This window comes from Stegastes partitus, unplaced genomic scaffold, assembly GCF_000690725.1.
Source record: "Stegastes partitus isolate 25-593 unplaced genomic scaffold, Stegastes_partitus-1.0.2 Scaffold2251, whole genome shotgun sequence".
NCBI lineage: Eukaryota > Metazoa > Chordata > Actinopteri > Pomacentridae > Stegastes > Stegastes partitus.
The window spans coordinates 1-16,625 of record NW_007579982.1 but is presented as its reverse complement, the minus strand read 5'-3'; the positions used below and the strand labels follow the sequence as shown (position 1 = coordinate 16,625).

The window sequence follows — 16,625 nt, the reverse complement described above, 5'->3', positions numbered from 1 at the left end:
TTGTACTGTGTAATGTTTTTAGGTCGAAAAAGAAAGGCTGCATTGACGAGAACTTGGGAGAAGTGTTTTCCACACTAGACCTCCCCGGAAACACTGAAGACATGGAATGTGGAAACACTTTTATCGTCAAAACATGTAGGATTTTTCTGTGTGAAATAGCTTTAACTAAACATGTTAGGACTGAGAAATTATTGTTTGTTAAAATGTATATTAATTGTTAAAATTTGTATTAATTTTACCAGTGTCAACAAACAAAACTATCGATACTGGGAATATAGTTTAAGAAATTAAAAAAAAAACAAAAAACAGAAAAAACAGAAAAATAAAGCAAATGTGAATTAAAGTATTTCTTTACGTATATAGTACAGTTAACAAAAAAATACAACTAGTTAGTATTTATCTATAAAAAATAATTTATAATAGGGTCATTAACATAGACAATATACAGTAAATATACAGTAAATAGTCATGCGGCAAAAAAGAAAAAAAAATCCCTTTTATTCCTTTTTGTTCCGCCGCTTTAACGGAGACAACTGATACGGTGAAACAAATGTAGGCTCAGCCATTAACGGCACTGTCAGGCAACGCTTGTTATAACTGCCGGGACGCTCAGGTTTATCAAACGGAGGTCGTCCCTTACAATCTGAAAAGTATGCTGGAAATAGACCCCGCCCGCTCCGAAGAGTTCCGGCATATGTCGGCCACACTTAACAAATGAACCCAAAAGTTGAAACTGAAATAACGCATTGCGTCGAGCTCCGCCATTGGCCAGTAAAACTCAACGTGCAATTTTTAAGCCGCCATGTTAGGAAGCCAAACCCCTCTTTCATTCGGTTGAGAGAAGGCTGGGCTTACTTTCTGAATAGTTTTTGGAAGTACCGGTTGTTGTTGATCCCTTGAATCCAAACGATACACTCCCACAAGCGCCATCTAGGTTCGCTTTGATTCCTACGTTCTTTGTCAGCTCTCTTTTACAATGGCGACCGCGGCTGCAACTCCCTCCAGCCAGAGAAGCACGTGCAGCAGCGGCGGCGGCACACCGCTGAGTCCGACCAGGATAACGAGACTGCAGGAGAAACAACAGCTCCGGGATCTCAACGACCGCCTCGCTGTTTACATAGACAAAGTCCGTAGTTTAGAGTCGGAAAACGACATACTCCACCGGAAAATTAGCGAGAAGGAAGACGTGAGGAGTCGGGAGTTAACCGGCCTGAAAGCACTGTATGAGACTGAGCTAGCCGACGCCAGAAGGAGTTTGGATGATTCCTCCAAGGAGCGGGCCTGGCTACAGATTGAGCTGGGAAAGATCAAATCCGACCATGAGCAGCTTCTGCAGAAGTAAGCCTCTAACACTTTAATCAAGTTATTCGGTCTAATACGAACAGGAACCAATTGTTACTAGCAAAATGCTATATGCTAACTTTGATTTTCGAGCCATTTTTACGGCAACATTACGCACGGAAGGGGTTTACGTTTCCTGCCTGGTTAGAGCGTCATTCAGACTCAGCATATAAACCGTATTTTAAAAATACTTTTAGATTTGTTGTCTTTTAGTTTGGTTTTTGCTCACTGGGATCAATCTTAAATTCAATGTATTTATAATCAGTATACGTTTTAAAATACTGAAATTAATAATGGGAAATAATTCAGGGCTCCAAACTGTGACCAAAATGTTCTCATATGTGACCTTTTTTTTTTTTTAATCAAAATTTCACGTGGTGGCATTGTGAGAGTGAATAATGATCAGGCTGATCTGGTTCCATCCGTCAGCACAGGTAGCTGCTGCACAAGATGTTGTGTTTGGAAATATGTCTTCCACATTGACTCAGTCCCTCTCTGTCTGACGGGAAACAAAACAAGTGAGAGGAGGAGAGGGAGAGGTCCGACACACCTGATGATAAAAGTGTTCAGGTGCAGGCAGACAGATCTGGAGTCAGTTAGGAAGACAAAGTATCCCCACATTCAATCTTTAGGGTTCCAATTTTAACAGTGATCACAGTTTTGACTCTATAAATATGATCACCAGTGATATGCACATTTAAAATGCATTCAGCTCGTATAAAAGTCCGTTCATAAAAAGCTCTGCTAAGAGAAAACTTTTCAACGTGGGCAAACTTGTGTAGAAAGCGCTTTCCACTGTTTTCCAACAAATGTCTGGTCGCTCACCTGTCAGAGGAGCTGCACTGCAGCTGCCTGGTAGCATCTATCAGAGCAGCATGTGAGACGTTTAAGGAACATCGGTAAAATGTAGCACACATGTTCAGCAATTGTTTAGCCTGTGCCCAGTTAATGAGTGATATCAGAAAAGGACTGATGACAAAATAAATAGATTTTCAGGATAAAACATTTTACAAATATCAAGTCTTGTATCACTGAAAATCATTGCAACTTAACTAAGTTATGCCAAAACAACTATTAATCAGCTGCACAGTGCATTAACAGCTGTGGCAATGCAGATCCAAAATAAGGGGGTGGGGTGACCAAATCTTTAGCTGTGGCAAGTAACAGACAGTTGGTAGCACCAGTTGGAAAAGTTAGTGTGGAGCCCTGTAATTGACAGTGGCAGCTAGCCACCCACATTGTCTTAGTTGCTGCATGTAAATAGCTGTAAAACCGGTTTAATAAATCTCAACTGTTATTGTGTATTATGCAGTTTAAAAAAACAAAACAAAAAGAATGACTAACCATTAAAACATAATTTATCTCAAACACCCAAGAGTAACCCTTGTTGAAAGTCACGTGGTGCATTTAGGGCCCTCTGGTAGTATTTGTTTAAGATGGAGCATAAACACTGCCTTAGTATGGAATATTTCAACCCACAATCACTGAGTGTGGAGGAAATAATGCATTGGACAAATGATCATTTCAGTATCTATCCTGTAATTACCAAACAGTGCGTCCCATACATCTTGCAGAACTTGACAGCAGCAACTGTTCAACAGCTGTTGACCTCATGTGCATGAATAGACAATGTGGAGTGTTTCCCTCTGAGTGTGGTGATTCTGCTCTGTTTTCAGGAGTAGACTACCCTTTATTTGAACTGTGTAAGGAGGGAAGGAAAGGAAGGAAATATGTTAATAGAATTTTTTATTTATTTATTTTTTTTTACTAAATGAACATGAAGCAGTATTACCTCTCACTGCTGTGTATTTTCATGCTGCTTTGGATGCATGTAACACCAAAGTAACTGAAAACAACTTTGACTTCATCAGTGTGTGAAATCCCACACAGGATGGGAATAAGTCTGATGCAGAATATTGGTAACAGAATATTGTGCATTCGTTGAACAGAACAAGTATTATGTGTGTGGTCATGAACTCTTGACAACAGAATACATGTGGCAGTGACGGCCTGCTGCGTTTGAATGGGGTGACCGATTAGTCGACTTTATCTTGATTTTTTTAACATGTCTTTCATCTCCTTTGTGACATTGTAACTTGATTGTGTCGTCTTTACTTTACCAGTATTGTAGCTACTACCTGTAATGTTTCCCAGGTAAAAATCACAGTAAAGTTGACAGGGAGTGTGACATGTCTTAAATAGTTCAGCTTTGGTGGTGAGCAGGAGTAGTGTAATGGTGCACAAAGTACTCATTACATACCCTGGTTTTGGTACGTTTTTGGGCACTGATGGAATCCCCAAGGAAACCATGAATTTTAAATTTCTTAAAGTTACTGTAGCCAAAAGCGCCTGAGACCACATGTGGTGCTGCCCTGGGTTTTCAGACCTATATATAATTTGACTTCAGTGCATTTTTGGTTTTCTTCCACTTAAATACCTTGTTTAAAATGCTACAGGAAAGCTCATCTAGGGTGTGCTCATGTCAGGTATGCGAGGGGTCTTTTAACCCTGTTAACAACACATATATCAGTAGACTGTTTTTTAATATGCTACAACACATGTATGAGCGAAATAAACAGCCAATACCATGGCTGAGCTTTTCCACCCTGAACCTGCAGTGTACTGGTGACCCATTTTGACAACGTTGATTCAGACTTACATGTTTTCATATGTAACAAACCTAAGGAGCAAATCCTGTCAATTTGCAGAAAGGCGCTGTCTGTATTAGTCTTGTTCAGATTTTGTTTCCAGTTCAAACATGTATGGCTGAGCTACTACATTATTCCTGCTTCTTTTATATTTTGACAATCTGAAACATGATCTGACCCATGACCCAAAGCCATGATGTGGTTTATACTGTGGTTGTTTATTTTGTTTGATCATTAATTGGAGTTGTTAGTCGGTTTTCAGGAAGCAAGCAAACATATAAAAGCTTGCACAACAGATTTCTAAACCATTTCTCTGGTTTGGACCCTGATTATGAGGCGACATCCTCTGATGAGAATGAGACCCTCAGTGTTGACCTTCCTGTTGTCACTCAACCACCAGCAAACACACTGCCTTTCAAAAATGGAAAGTTATGTTCCAAATCCTCACTTGAACAACAGGGTAAATTTTGTGGTGCTAATGTCTTTAGAAATGGTTCCAGGCCCCACCTGATATGCTGTCAGCCATATTTAAGACATAGAATCAGCATTTATTTAAAGGGCTATATAGGTGGTCGACAAACAAACCTAAAGTACCTGAAACATAAACTTGGGTAACGGTTTTAATTATATTTTCTGGAGGTTTAAATTGCTGGGGTCAAACTGACCCCACGCATAGAAGATGTTGGTACATTTGGAGGTAATAGGTAGGGCTGAGATCAAAATTGATATCCCGATTCCAGCACAGTGAACGAACAGTCGGCTATTCGGGTCCAGCCCTAGTAATAGGAGGGTTAAAACAACTTTAAAAATACCAAGCTTTTTTAGGACAAGTTGTTTTTTGAGTCTACTGCTGTAATTGAACATGCACTTTCTGATAACACTGTATGGTAACTCATGGTTTTAATAGAGTCTCAGGTATTTTTCATGTACTGCTGTGGTCTTGCTGAGAATGTTCATGTGATGTGAGAATCTTTTGGGTCAGTGGTTTGCCCTGCCAACAAATGTTTCTCAGTAAAATGTGAGAAAGCGGACATACCACACTGCATTCCACTCATAGTTTGCCCCCTTTACAGCAGACCTGTTGTAATTCTTAGAGACACCATGAGGAAATGACTGCTTTGTCCCAGCAGATGTGCTTGACCACTTTACTCACAAACTTACTGAAACATTTCATTGTTGACTTAACCCCTTTCAGCACTCCTTTTAGCTTGACTGCATCTGAACTAACCACATGTCTACATGAGAACCCTGGTCGCTGTTCTGTAAAAGTCATTATAGCAGTCTTGTAGGTCAAACCTAACATTTCTAATATCATTTTCAACACAGCACAAGTCTGAAATGCACACCGTCACATTAATGGATAGACATACACAAGCAAAGTGCCGAGAGTGGTGTAAAGTGATTTGAGGAATGCTTTTTCGACATTTCAGCACTAGTATTGGTTTAAAATCAACACAAGAGCCCGAAAGATGCAGTTTGCATCCCGAATCGCAAAACACTTTTGCCATTCGCGTTGCTCCACAAGTTCACATTTATTACAGGCTGAAATGTCCATAGAAATAAAACTTTACTGCTGTGAAGACGGTCTGCGACAACTCATATGGATGAGACTCGACAATAAGAAATGTAATCCAGGTTTCTACAAAACTGAAATAGGAGTTGAGGTTTCGTTTGTTGCTTTGTCTTTTCCCTGGGTTTATTTAAACCTAGTTTATTTAAATCATATCTAAACTATTCTATTATTTGGACATTTTTCTAAGCTACTGTTGGTTTACATTAGGCATTTTGTTTATCATTACATTATAATGCTTTATACGTTACTTAATTTACTGTCCAATCATGTGTATGGCAACAGTTGCGTGTCACTGGATGTGTCTGAATAAAGCTGTGAGGAACATTAGGGTAAAAGTAACCCAAGTCTGAATGACAGAATATTGTCATTTTTAACAGATTGATGACACAGTAATGTTGCAATGTATCCTATGTCTGAAAAGGGCTTTAGTTGACCCGGGCTCAGAACTGGTAAACAGATGTCCACTGTGCTTCTGAAAGTGAAGTCTGTGGTTCACATTTCTATTTTATGTTGTTTAAAATACTTTTTCCTTTTTGCTTGGGGCCACTTGGGGTCAACCTAGGCCAAGCAGGCTACAGGTTTTTCAAAACACTGCCAGAAACAATGGTTATATTTTTGGTTAGTCAGTTTTCCTCCAATTATCTTGTGCCGAGATCAGCAGTAAACTTGGTCCATAAGACCCCAGACTATGAGAAAGTAGTCCATGCTTATCAGTAATTACACCAAGCAACGGTACTCAGATTTGGTCGTGACTTACTTCAGTCAAGCAAACAGTAATGCCATCATGTCTGAGCAATCATAGTCAGAGAGAGAGCGTAAAAATACATTGAAATGATGTCTTACTGATTAAAAAATTGAATTACCTGGCAACTAATGTAGTCAACAGTTTTTGCTGGCAATGTCAATTATATGTTTTATTTGCATACTGGTTTAGAAAGGTACAGTGTAAAGGGAAAACAAGCTAGAGGCAAAATTGAGGTGTGGTCAGCAGTTTAGATAGGCCAACACTGGACTACAAACTCAAATTGCATTTTTATATTCAATTCAATTTCATTTATATAGCGCAATTCACAGCATATGTCATCTTATAGCATTTAACGTAGTAAGGTATAAACCTTACAAGTTTGAACAGAGAACCCAACAATCCAAAGTTGCCTTTGGACTCTATCTGAGCAAGCAGTCGGTGATATGTGCCTCTTGGCAACCCTGTGCTGTCAGATGTCCTCCATCTCAATAACAGTGGACTTCATCTATCATCCTTTTTTACTCATTTGTACCTGCCATTCAAGGATTTGCTTTTAGGTCAATAAACATGTTTTAGACTGTGCAGGTATAAATTAGGCCTGTAGTAGCCTTTGGGTTTTTACCCCCTTCAGCACTCACACCATTTCACACTGTCATACACATGCACTCACCATGTCTTGTCATCCACCCTCCAGCTACAGCAAGAGGGACTCTGAGGCAGCAGCAGCCCAGGCCAGGCTGAAGGACTTGGAAGCTCAACTTAATTCTAAGGAGGCCATGCTGGCTACTGCACTCTCTGAAAAGAGGGGCCTGGAAGCCACCCTGGCTGACCTGGGAGAACAGCTTCAGGAGGTAAAGCACTGCCATAGCATAAATGTGATGATGCATTTTTCCTTTTCCTTTGAAAGGGAATTTTCCATACATCTACGCTTATTTTCCAAGCATATCCTGTGTTTGTGTGTCGTCAGCTTGATACAGGTCTTGCCCAGGCAAAGAAACAGCTTGCAGATGAGATGCTCCTGCGCATTGACTTGGAAAATCGTTGCCAGAGTCTGACTGAGGAAATGGACTTCCGAAAGGGCATGCATGAGGAGGTGAGCATTTGACTGTTTATTTGGTCACAGTAGACAAAACTCTGGCGCTGACTGGATAGCATATGACTGTATAGCCAATTCTAACCCAATATAGTTTTTGTCTGGTTCAGTTAATGTATCCTCAAGGCCAGTAAGCTGTCCATCCTGTATGTGCGCTGAAAAGTCAAGTTCATTTTATTTGTATAGCGCAGTTTACAACATATGCCATCTCACAGCGCTTAACATGGTAAGGTACAGACTTTATAAATTTAAACGGAGAACCCAGGCTCAGGGAAGACAGCCATCTGCCTCGACCGGTTGGGTGAGAGTGGGGATGGGGATGGGGATGGGGAGGGGTGGGGGGAGGAAGATGGCAGATTAAAAAAACAAAAAATCCAGTGTTCGTACACAGCCCCGGCTGTGTAAATGGGAAACAAAGACAAAGTAAGATGGGGGAAGGGAGATGGGAGTGCTGGGGATGGCAAATCTGACACATACTAAGTTTTTAAATAGAAACTTCTGTTGCTGCATTTTTCACCTGGTTGCCAGTTTATTTGGATCATGACAGATCCTACAAGGTGTGCACTCCCAGCTGCACACCCTCTCCACAAGTGATTAATTTGTTTGCCGTAGAGTGCAATTCCTCTCCTAGCTTCTCTGCTGGAGATGTGTCTGTCCACCTAGACCACCTGAGAATCACACAGAGGGGTGCGCAGACCTAGACCAGACTGCTTGGAGTGGAGTTTGGTGGGGACGATGGTCATTCATTTTTATATGGTCCATAGAAAATCCATTTTGAAATTAAATGAAAGGGTATACTGAATTGCTGTTGTTTTTATATGAACTGACTGCTGGTGTGAAGCATACAAGTGGCTGGAGCAGCTGAGTTGATTTTATTGAGTTTCCTCTCAGAAACCGATCCCTTTCCATGGCATACAGTATGTAGTCTGCTGGGTGGGACACATTATTTGATCACATTGATCAGCTGTTTGACCGGAGCACACACTGAGCTGAAGTCACTCAATCACACTAGTTTGATTCTTTGTGTATCCACTGTCAACCGTCCTGCTGTGAGTCTTAACAAAGGTTACAATAACCAGTTTTTGTTGACACTGTTTCAGACAAGTTTGGATTCTCAACTTGATCATTTTGAAGGCTGTAGTTTGTGCTGCTTTTGAACTGTCTTTTACAGAAAGGTGTTTCTCCTGTTTAGCACGACTTCACAAATTTAAATGAAGTGCACAAAACAGTACAAAACCGAAGCACCTCCAAAATTATCACAGAGTTGAATTAACAAAAACTAGACATTGTAGCTAGGTATATTTGATAAACAGGAAACTGTCTGTCTAGTTTTGCTTATTAAAAAAAGGCACAGTCATTTTCTGTGGGTTCTTTCTCGCCTACAACAAACTAGGTTTGCCCAAGTTAGGGAGGTTTGTCTGTGTTGGTGATCGAATGCTGGTACAAAACAAGCATCTAGTGGTCATAGTCTGGTCCCAAGCTGACTTTTATGAGGGTTGTTTGTGATCTGTAAGCAAACCGAACAAACCGGGGAGGGCTAATAGATGTGAGACGGACCTGCTGTCAGTCAACAGAATTATTTTTTCCCTGCTGGTCCTTTTATGATGTGCGCAATAATACAGAATGGCATCACAAACATTCAAATCAGTGAGTTGTCTGTCAGTCTGCGTGACTTGTGATGTTGTTTGGTTTGTTTGAATAGACAAGGACAAGAATGCGATATCAGGATGTCCATATACAGTATTTATTCTCTGGGTGGATTCCTTTTTAATTTTGCCCAGTAATGCCTTTTTCTGACAAGAGAAATCTGGACCAACACTAGAATTATCCTTTTAACATCAGATAGAACTGATCGGATAGAAATGTTATTTTTGATTAAGTAGTTGAATCACTTTGCTTTTATTTTTTAGATTTTATTTTAGTGCAACCTTACAAGATTGACAAGCTCAAACCCAAGAATGCTGTCTGATAAATGACTGTGTGCTGTGCTACAGGAAGTGAAAGAGGCTCGACAACGGTACGAGACCCGACTGGTGGAGGTGGATTCTGGACACAAGGAAGAGTATGAATATAAACTGTCTCAGGCCCTGACTGATATGAGGGCTCAGAATGAGGAGCAGATCAAGATCTACAAGGACAACATGGAGAGCACCTACGGAGCCAAAGTATGAGCACTCACGCACTCACTCACTCACTCACTCACTCACTCACTCACTCACTCACTCACTCACTCACTCACTCACTCACTCTCACACTCACTCTCACACTCACTCTCACACTCACTCTCACACTCACTCTCACACTCACTCTCACACTCTCTCACTCACTCTCACTCACAAAAAACCCTCAAATGAAGTGATGATGATTGTTTGGCAGGAGACAGGTGGTACTGACACCATAATAAACACAAACTGGGTTATTGCTAAATATTGTCAGATGCTCTCTGCAGTATTTTTTAATATACTTGTACACAGTTTTGTAAATAAGCTGCTTTAGCAGTCAAGCAAAGCTGTGCGTACCCCATAAAAGGAAGCAAACAACACCGTTGCAACACTTGACTGCGTGTCAGGAAGTGACTGACACTGCTCAGTTTCTCTTTCAGGGTGTTAAGAGACGGAAACATTGGTAATACTGCAGAAACTTAAACCATCCGTGTGTTTATCTCCAGCTCGAAGACCTGCATCGCTTATCTGAGATGAACGGAGCATCTGCCAACATGGCCCGAGAGGAGCTCCATGAGTCAGCCCTGAGGATTGAGAGCCTCACTGCCCAGCTGACAGGACTGCAGAAGGAGGTTGACATTTTTGTTTCTTACTAATGGTCTTTTAAACAATGTAAACTCCCAAGTCAACAACATCTATATCAGTGCTGGACCTAGTACACATACTAAGGTCTTAATAGGGTCTGTTAAGATAAACTCAACTCCCTGTAGGCACTGACTTACACACAGTGACGCCACACTGTTGCAAACACCTGTTTTTCTGAAGATAAAAACGTAGGCATTCCAGATTCTATGAGTGTTGGTCTTAACTCTCATTTAAATGGAACATAAAGTGCTTCCTTTAAACCATGCTGTGCACTGCAACCAATTTGTTTTTTGGGTGTGGCTGATTCTTCATTTGATTATGTTTTGTTTATTAATCAGACTGCTCACTGCTGGAATTTCAGAGCTGATAATAAATTATCTGTTAGTTATGATTACTTCTTGCACAACTGGACCATTCTCTGCTGCAGAATGGCTTGACTGCTTCTCATTATCACTGAAGGAATGTTTTGGTGGAACATTTCCATGCATGGATATGAGCACTGTCATTGAAATTCATAATTTACAGAGAGAACGAGCCTGGAAGTTGTTTCCAGTGGTAAAGGGGATTTTGAAAATGGTAACATATAGGCGTCAGAAGAAGAGGATAAAGCTGCATTAAATGCACTGCTGGCAGGCTTATAGCCACATTCTACATCTGATGAGTTAGACTACCAATACCATAACCAATATGGCAAGCCCTTTAAATATGTGTTCAGTGGTGGTAACATGTCCGTAATGTAATATTGAGTAGTAGCCAGTGTAATGAAAGATATCTTCAGTTTATTTCTTACTTGTCAACATGTTAATTCTTTATATCCACCATTAAATTCTTACTCAAGGAAACATCCCTTGTAAATATCATAGTGTTATTACAACTTTACAGGTTTTACCACTTAGTTCTACTCCAACTCATGCAAGTAATGGTTATATTTCGGATATCTACAATTCCTTTTGTGACTAAACGGAACTGTCGATATCTTCAATGATGTAGGTCTAAAATCATCCAAATAACTTCATCAGTGTTTCAGAAAGGTGGTGCTTTTTTTTTTTCTTCTTGCTATGTCAGACATTGGAAATAGGTGATGTTGGGACATATCTCACATGCATATGCACATTACGGCAACATATGCACAATAGTTTGTGGAGGTGTTGATATCTGAAAACACTAAGTTACATTTTCAATGTTTTTCAACTTGTGGAAATTAAATTTTTGAGTTCAATTATTGATATTCTTACTGGAGAAAAAGAAATCACTGCTATCTGTAATTAAACTGAAGATATTTGTAAATCAGTTTTGACTACCTGATGTAGTTTCTACATCATGTATTAATGACATTTTGACATGTCCAAATGTCATTTCCATGAGTGAAACCTAAAATACTCTTCATTAGCCACACTGATTAAATGTTGAAAGGGTTGTCATGTAATCTTACAAATGCAAAGATCTAAAGAGAACAATAAATCTTCAACTCCAGCATTTAAAGCTTTTAGCATAATGGGAATAAAGAATACATGTAGGTATTGTGAACCTATAATATCCCTAATTTAATATTTATGATGTGGAATAATTAATGTGAGTCTTTGTTTCTATTTCACAACTTGTAAGCTACAAAAAAGTGATACAACTTCAAATAATGTTGAAAAAATAGTGATTACCTAAAGCTATTGTTGTAACAAATCGACAAACAGTCTTATGGCATCATTTATCCCCCTTTTGTCCTCTGACTTAGTATGAAGACTCAGCCCCACCCTCATGCAATCAGAAAAAAAGAGAGGCAACAGTCAGTGGTTTTGAATACTGTCCCTATACCACAGTTCTGCAGACCCTTATTGGCTAAAATTCCATCATCAGAATAATGGCAATCATGGTAGAACAAAGGCAGTAATCTGTTACAACATTGCTGCACTGGTGAGGTGTGTTGTTTAAGGTAACTTACAAGGAATGAATGCTTGCATGTATTTGACAGGCCAAAATATTGCCTTGTCAAATGATGCTGAAACTGTGCAGTGACAAAATTTGAGTGTTTGTTCTCCCGGACTAGCTTGCATGTTTTTGCTGGAATGCTCCATGCTGAGGCCAAAGCTGTATCACCAGCTTTCCCAAACATACCATCTAAAATAGTGTCTCACAGGCAAATCAGCAGGTTTCTGCTTCAGATAAAATGGTTTTTAATGATTCAGTTTTGTTCTGAGACATGCGGTCAAAGCTTGTGAAATGACTAGTTTGACTTTGTGTTTGCCTGCTCTGTAACACGTGTGTGTCATTGCCATCTCATTGTTTATATTCAGACTCGTGGTTGGCGTGATCGTATATCGGAGCTGGAGGCAGCGCTGGCACAGCAAAAAGACGCAAGTCGCAGGATGCTGACTGACAAAGATCGTGAGATAGCTGAGGTCCGAGCCAAGATGCAGGAACAGCTGAATGAGTATGAACAGCTGCTGGATGTTAAACTAGCTCTGGACATGGAGATCAATGCTTACCGTAAACTTTTGGAGGGAGAAGAAGAAAGGTGAGGATCCGCAGAGTCATGATAACATCACCAAATTCTTGTTGGTTTTTTTGTTGTTTTTGTTTTGACACAACTGATGAGTGAGGAGCTTCAGTGATCACAGTATCTAGATATAACTGTGGTGTTTTCTTCCCCTAGGCTGAAGCTGTCTCCCAGCCCTTCATCTCGTGTCACAGTGTCTCGAGCCTCTTCCAGCAGTCGCAGTGTGCGGACCAGCCAGGGGAAGAGGAAGCGTATCGATGTGGAAGAACAGGAAGCCAGCAGCTCAGTGTCCATTTCTCACTCTGCTTCAGCCACAGGACCCATCTGCGTCGATGAGATCGATACTGATGGCAAGTTCATCTGTCTTCAAAACAGTGGAGATGAGGTGAGCTCCTGCCTTATTAGGTTCTGCATGCTTTTAGTCACAAATGTTTCATTTGGAAATCTGATTTAATTTTGTTATGTGACATGCATTTCTTTACTGTGTCTGTCTCAGGACCAGGCCATGGTGGGCTATGAGATGATTAAGACCATTGGAAATGCTTCAGCTACCTACAAGTTTACACCCAAATATGTCCTGAAAGCAGGCCAGAAAGTTATGGTAAGAGTTTTCCTCTCCTTCCCTTTTTTATAGCCTTCAACCTGTTACTCAGTTTAGAAATTTGGCACATTATGAATCTACTGTTCAAGTTCAACAGTGATTACAAATATATGTGATATCTGGTCTAAAATCATGCTGATCATTTCTAATTAGGAAGATTTGAGTTTAGCTTTTGATGAAACGTCAGAAAGGGTCCATTTCTTTTAAGCCTCTTAGTTGTCCAGAAGATGCCATGTTAGGATTTTAATGATGCTGTGCTTGTTCTGAGTCAGTGTGAAATTGTGTTGAATTTGAGAATAAGTGTGGGGCTTTGTGTTTGCTTTGTGTAGATTTGGGCATATGATGCTGGTGTGAGCCCCAAACCGCCTACTGACCTGGTGTGGAAGAATCAGTCCTCCTGGGGTTTAGGGGAGGATGTCCATGTGGTGCTGATCAACCCTCAAGGAGAAGTGAGACCTCACAGATAACCCATCCATCATCTTCAGCCATGCAATGATTTTTCATTAACCTACGGTGTTCTGTCTGTAGAATGTGACGACTATTTGCCATGATTTTCTGGCACCACCCAATATCCACCCCACACCTGTCCAACCTCACCCCCACAGCTCTTCATTTTTTCTGGGAAAAAATTACAGAGCTGTGTTGTTTAGTTTCTTTTGTGTCTTATAAAGTCTAAGGGTGATAATAGTTTGGATGCTGAGAGACACTAATTTTTTGTGTGTGTTTGTGTGGCAGGAGGTGGCAAAAAGAACTACTACATACAAGACAGGAGTAGAAGAAGAACAGGGTGAGGAAGATGATGATAATGGAGTCGAGGCCATTGAGGAAGAGCGCTTCCACCAGCAGGTAAGGCTTCAGCTCATTAGAGAGTTTTAGGATTTAAAGGTGGAGTACGCCTTTCTTGAGAGAAACAGATGAGATTTAAACTTAACAACCAAACATACTCCTCTGTTTTAATTGTAACACAATGAAGGTTGACAACTTCTTTATTTAAAAAAAAAATCCAGGAATTTAGACTTTCAGCACCAAATGCCTAGTGTAAATTATCCTCAAGGTTTCTGGACCTTGCAATCTAAAAGCCTTGAAATTGTCGGCAGTGCTCGAAAGACCAGAATTGTTAGCAGGATAGTACATGGAGAGCAGACAGACAATACAACAAAACAATGAACTATTTGGAGGTTGGTGAGTTCAGAAACTGCAGATCCGAAACGTGAACATCCAGAGAGAACAAGCACAGGACCTCGGGGGAAACGCAGAGGTAGTGATATGTAATGATGATGGTGATGTCGAGTCGACAGTAGTCCAGTCTAAGTTCTAAATGCATAGACTGCTTTCTTAGCATCACTCTGAGACAGGATGTTCCAGATTTCATTCACTCATTGTGTCTGACGCAGATTGAAACTGAGATTTTATTCCATCTCTCAGACGATGTGATGTGCAATTAACCAAAACCATCATCGGTCTAAAGGTTCCTTTTGGCTCCAATCAAGTTCATGTCCTACCATGTAGATGTTTGAACCTCTGTTGATCTGCATTGTAAGATGACCTGATGGTGTGTTATCAGATTTACAGAAACAGCCTGGTTGTTTCATTATGTTCATTAATGTATGTGGTGACTGTGCAGGGAGCCCCACGCACTGCCAAGGGAGGCTGTTCCATCATGTGATCCAACTGCATCAACCAGCCGCCACCACCTCCTCTGAGCCCAGCCAGTCTGCTGCCAACTGTAATACCAGAACTATTTTTCTATCTTTTTTAGTGTTTCAGCAAAGTGTATGATTTTGTTACATTTCTTTGATCAATAAAAATGCAAACCCGTTTTTTGTAGACAGTTTCATCTTAAAAACCAAAATGTTATTGGTCAGCATTGGTGTTGGTAGTTCATAAGCTCTTTTCTTTCTTGAAACCAAGCAGCAAGTAGCAATATCTTCAAGATTGAATTAAATTTTTCATGTCATATTTTCTTATTTCTATTATTTTATTATTATTATGGTTGTTGTTGTTATTATTGATGATGATAATGATTATGATAATATATTTTAGGTCTCTAAAGTTCCAAGAAAAGCCACAAGATGTCAGTGATTAGTTTAGATAAGGGTGGGTTTAGGTCAGTGTTTGAATTAGCTGAGAATGTACTGTATGGTTAAATGAAGAGTACACTAAAAGCTGTGTGGTAACAGGAGCTAATGTAATACATGACTTCCTACCAGCAGTCTGGACCTTGTCAGGACAAAATTTTACAAGGAATTCTCTGTTCAGTGTAGAGTAGATTAGAAAAAACTCAAAACTATCATGATTGTATTCATGAGTAAGTCAGAGGACAGTTTGTTGCAGTTGTTGAGTTACCTGAAGACCCCTGTGTGAAGCGTAGGATTAAAACGAGCTTTGGCAATTCCTGATGGTAGTATCTACCATCTAGTAAAAGATCTGATTTGAGACACTACAAAATGGAACTGTTCCTGTTTTCAGCAGGCCATCTAATTTTCTTGGGAATTGGAATAATTTGACAAATGTTACATCACTGTCTACACACATAGGTCTTTAATGTGAGGTCATGCTGCACATTTGAGTTTCTCTTTGCTGACTTTTAAACAAGCGTTGCACCACTAATCAAGAAGTGTTGATTGTATTCTTAACTTTTGATATTTGAATTGTTTGAAGTTGTTTTTGTGTTGCTGTGCATGCTATAGCTGTAATCTTTATAGCTGAATGAATAAATGTTTTTCTTTTACTTGTTGTCCTTTCTTTAATTCATTTTTCCATTGGTGTTCCGTAGAGACAGGAACAGGCAGAGAGAACTTGACATGGGAACAGAAAACACAAATATATATAATAATGGTGGCCAGTGAGCAGCTGTCTTGCTCGACTGATGCGGTTGGTCAGGAAGCTTTCAGTGGATTCAAGGCCTTTATTGGTCCCAAATGCAGTGAAATATGTTGTGCACCTGTTTCACACCGAAACAATAGCAACAAGAATAAAACACAATAAATAAATCTATATATGAGAGATAACATAAGCAAAAATAAATCAAATTGTCAAACAATGCAAAAATAAAATAATGTTATTTGTATGTATATAGACAGGTGAAAAGTAACCAGTTGGATTGTTTGAGTCGACTGTATCAGGTTCAGCAGGCAGACAATCTGAGGGAAGAAGCTCCTCCTCATCCCAAACAGTCTGCTAGGACTTGAGTGACAATGGCCTGTTGGTTTTCAACAACCTCTGAAAGTGCTTCTCAGTGACCTGGCAAACAGCTTGAATGCTGGCAGATGGTTTTTGCAGGTCACCTCTGCTCTTTAACTCCAGAAAAGGATGTGTGGAGTCCA

General features: G+C 40.0%; 1 protein-coding gene across 1 annotated transcript; it reads left to right on the top strand.

Annotated features, from left to right (window-relative positions):
- The first annotated feature begins 830 nt into the window (after nt 1-830).
- lmnb1 (lamin B1) lies at nt 831-16,030 on the top strand. Its single transcript, XM_008304552.1, has 11 exons — nt 831-1,338; nt 7,002-7,158; nt 7,275-7,400; nt 9,395-9,565; nt 10,069-10,194; nt 12,496-12,716; nt 12,855-13,083; nt 13,195-13,299; nt 13,629-13,748; nt 14,035-14,145; nt 14,924-16,030. The coding sequence occupies exons 1-11, from the start codon at nt 977-979 to the stop codon at nt 14,963-14,965; spliced, it is 1,770 nt and encodes a 589-aa protein (XP_008302774.1). The 5' UTR covers nt 831-976; the 3' UTR covers nt 14,966-16,030.
- The last annotated feature ends 595 nt before the right edge of the window (nt 16,031-16,625 follow it).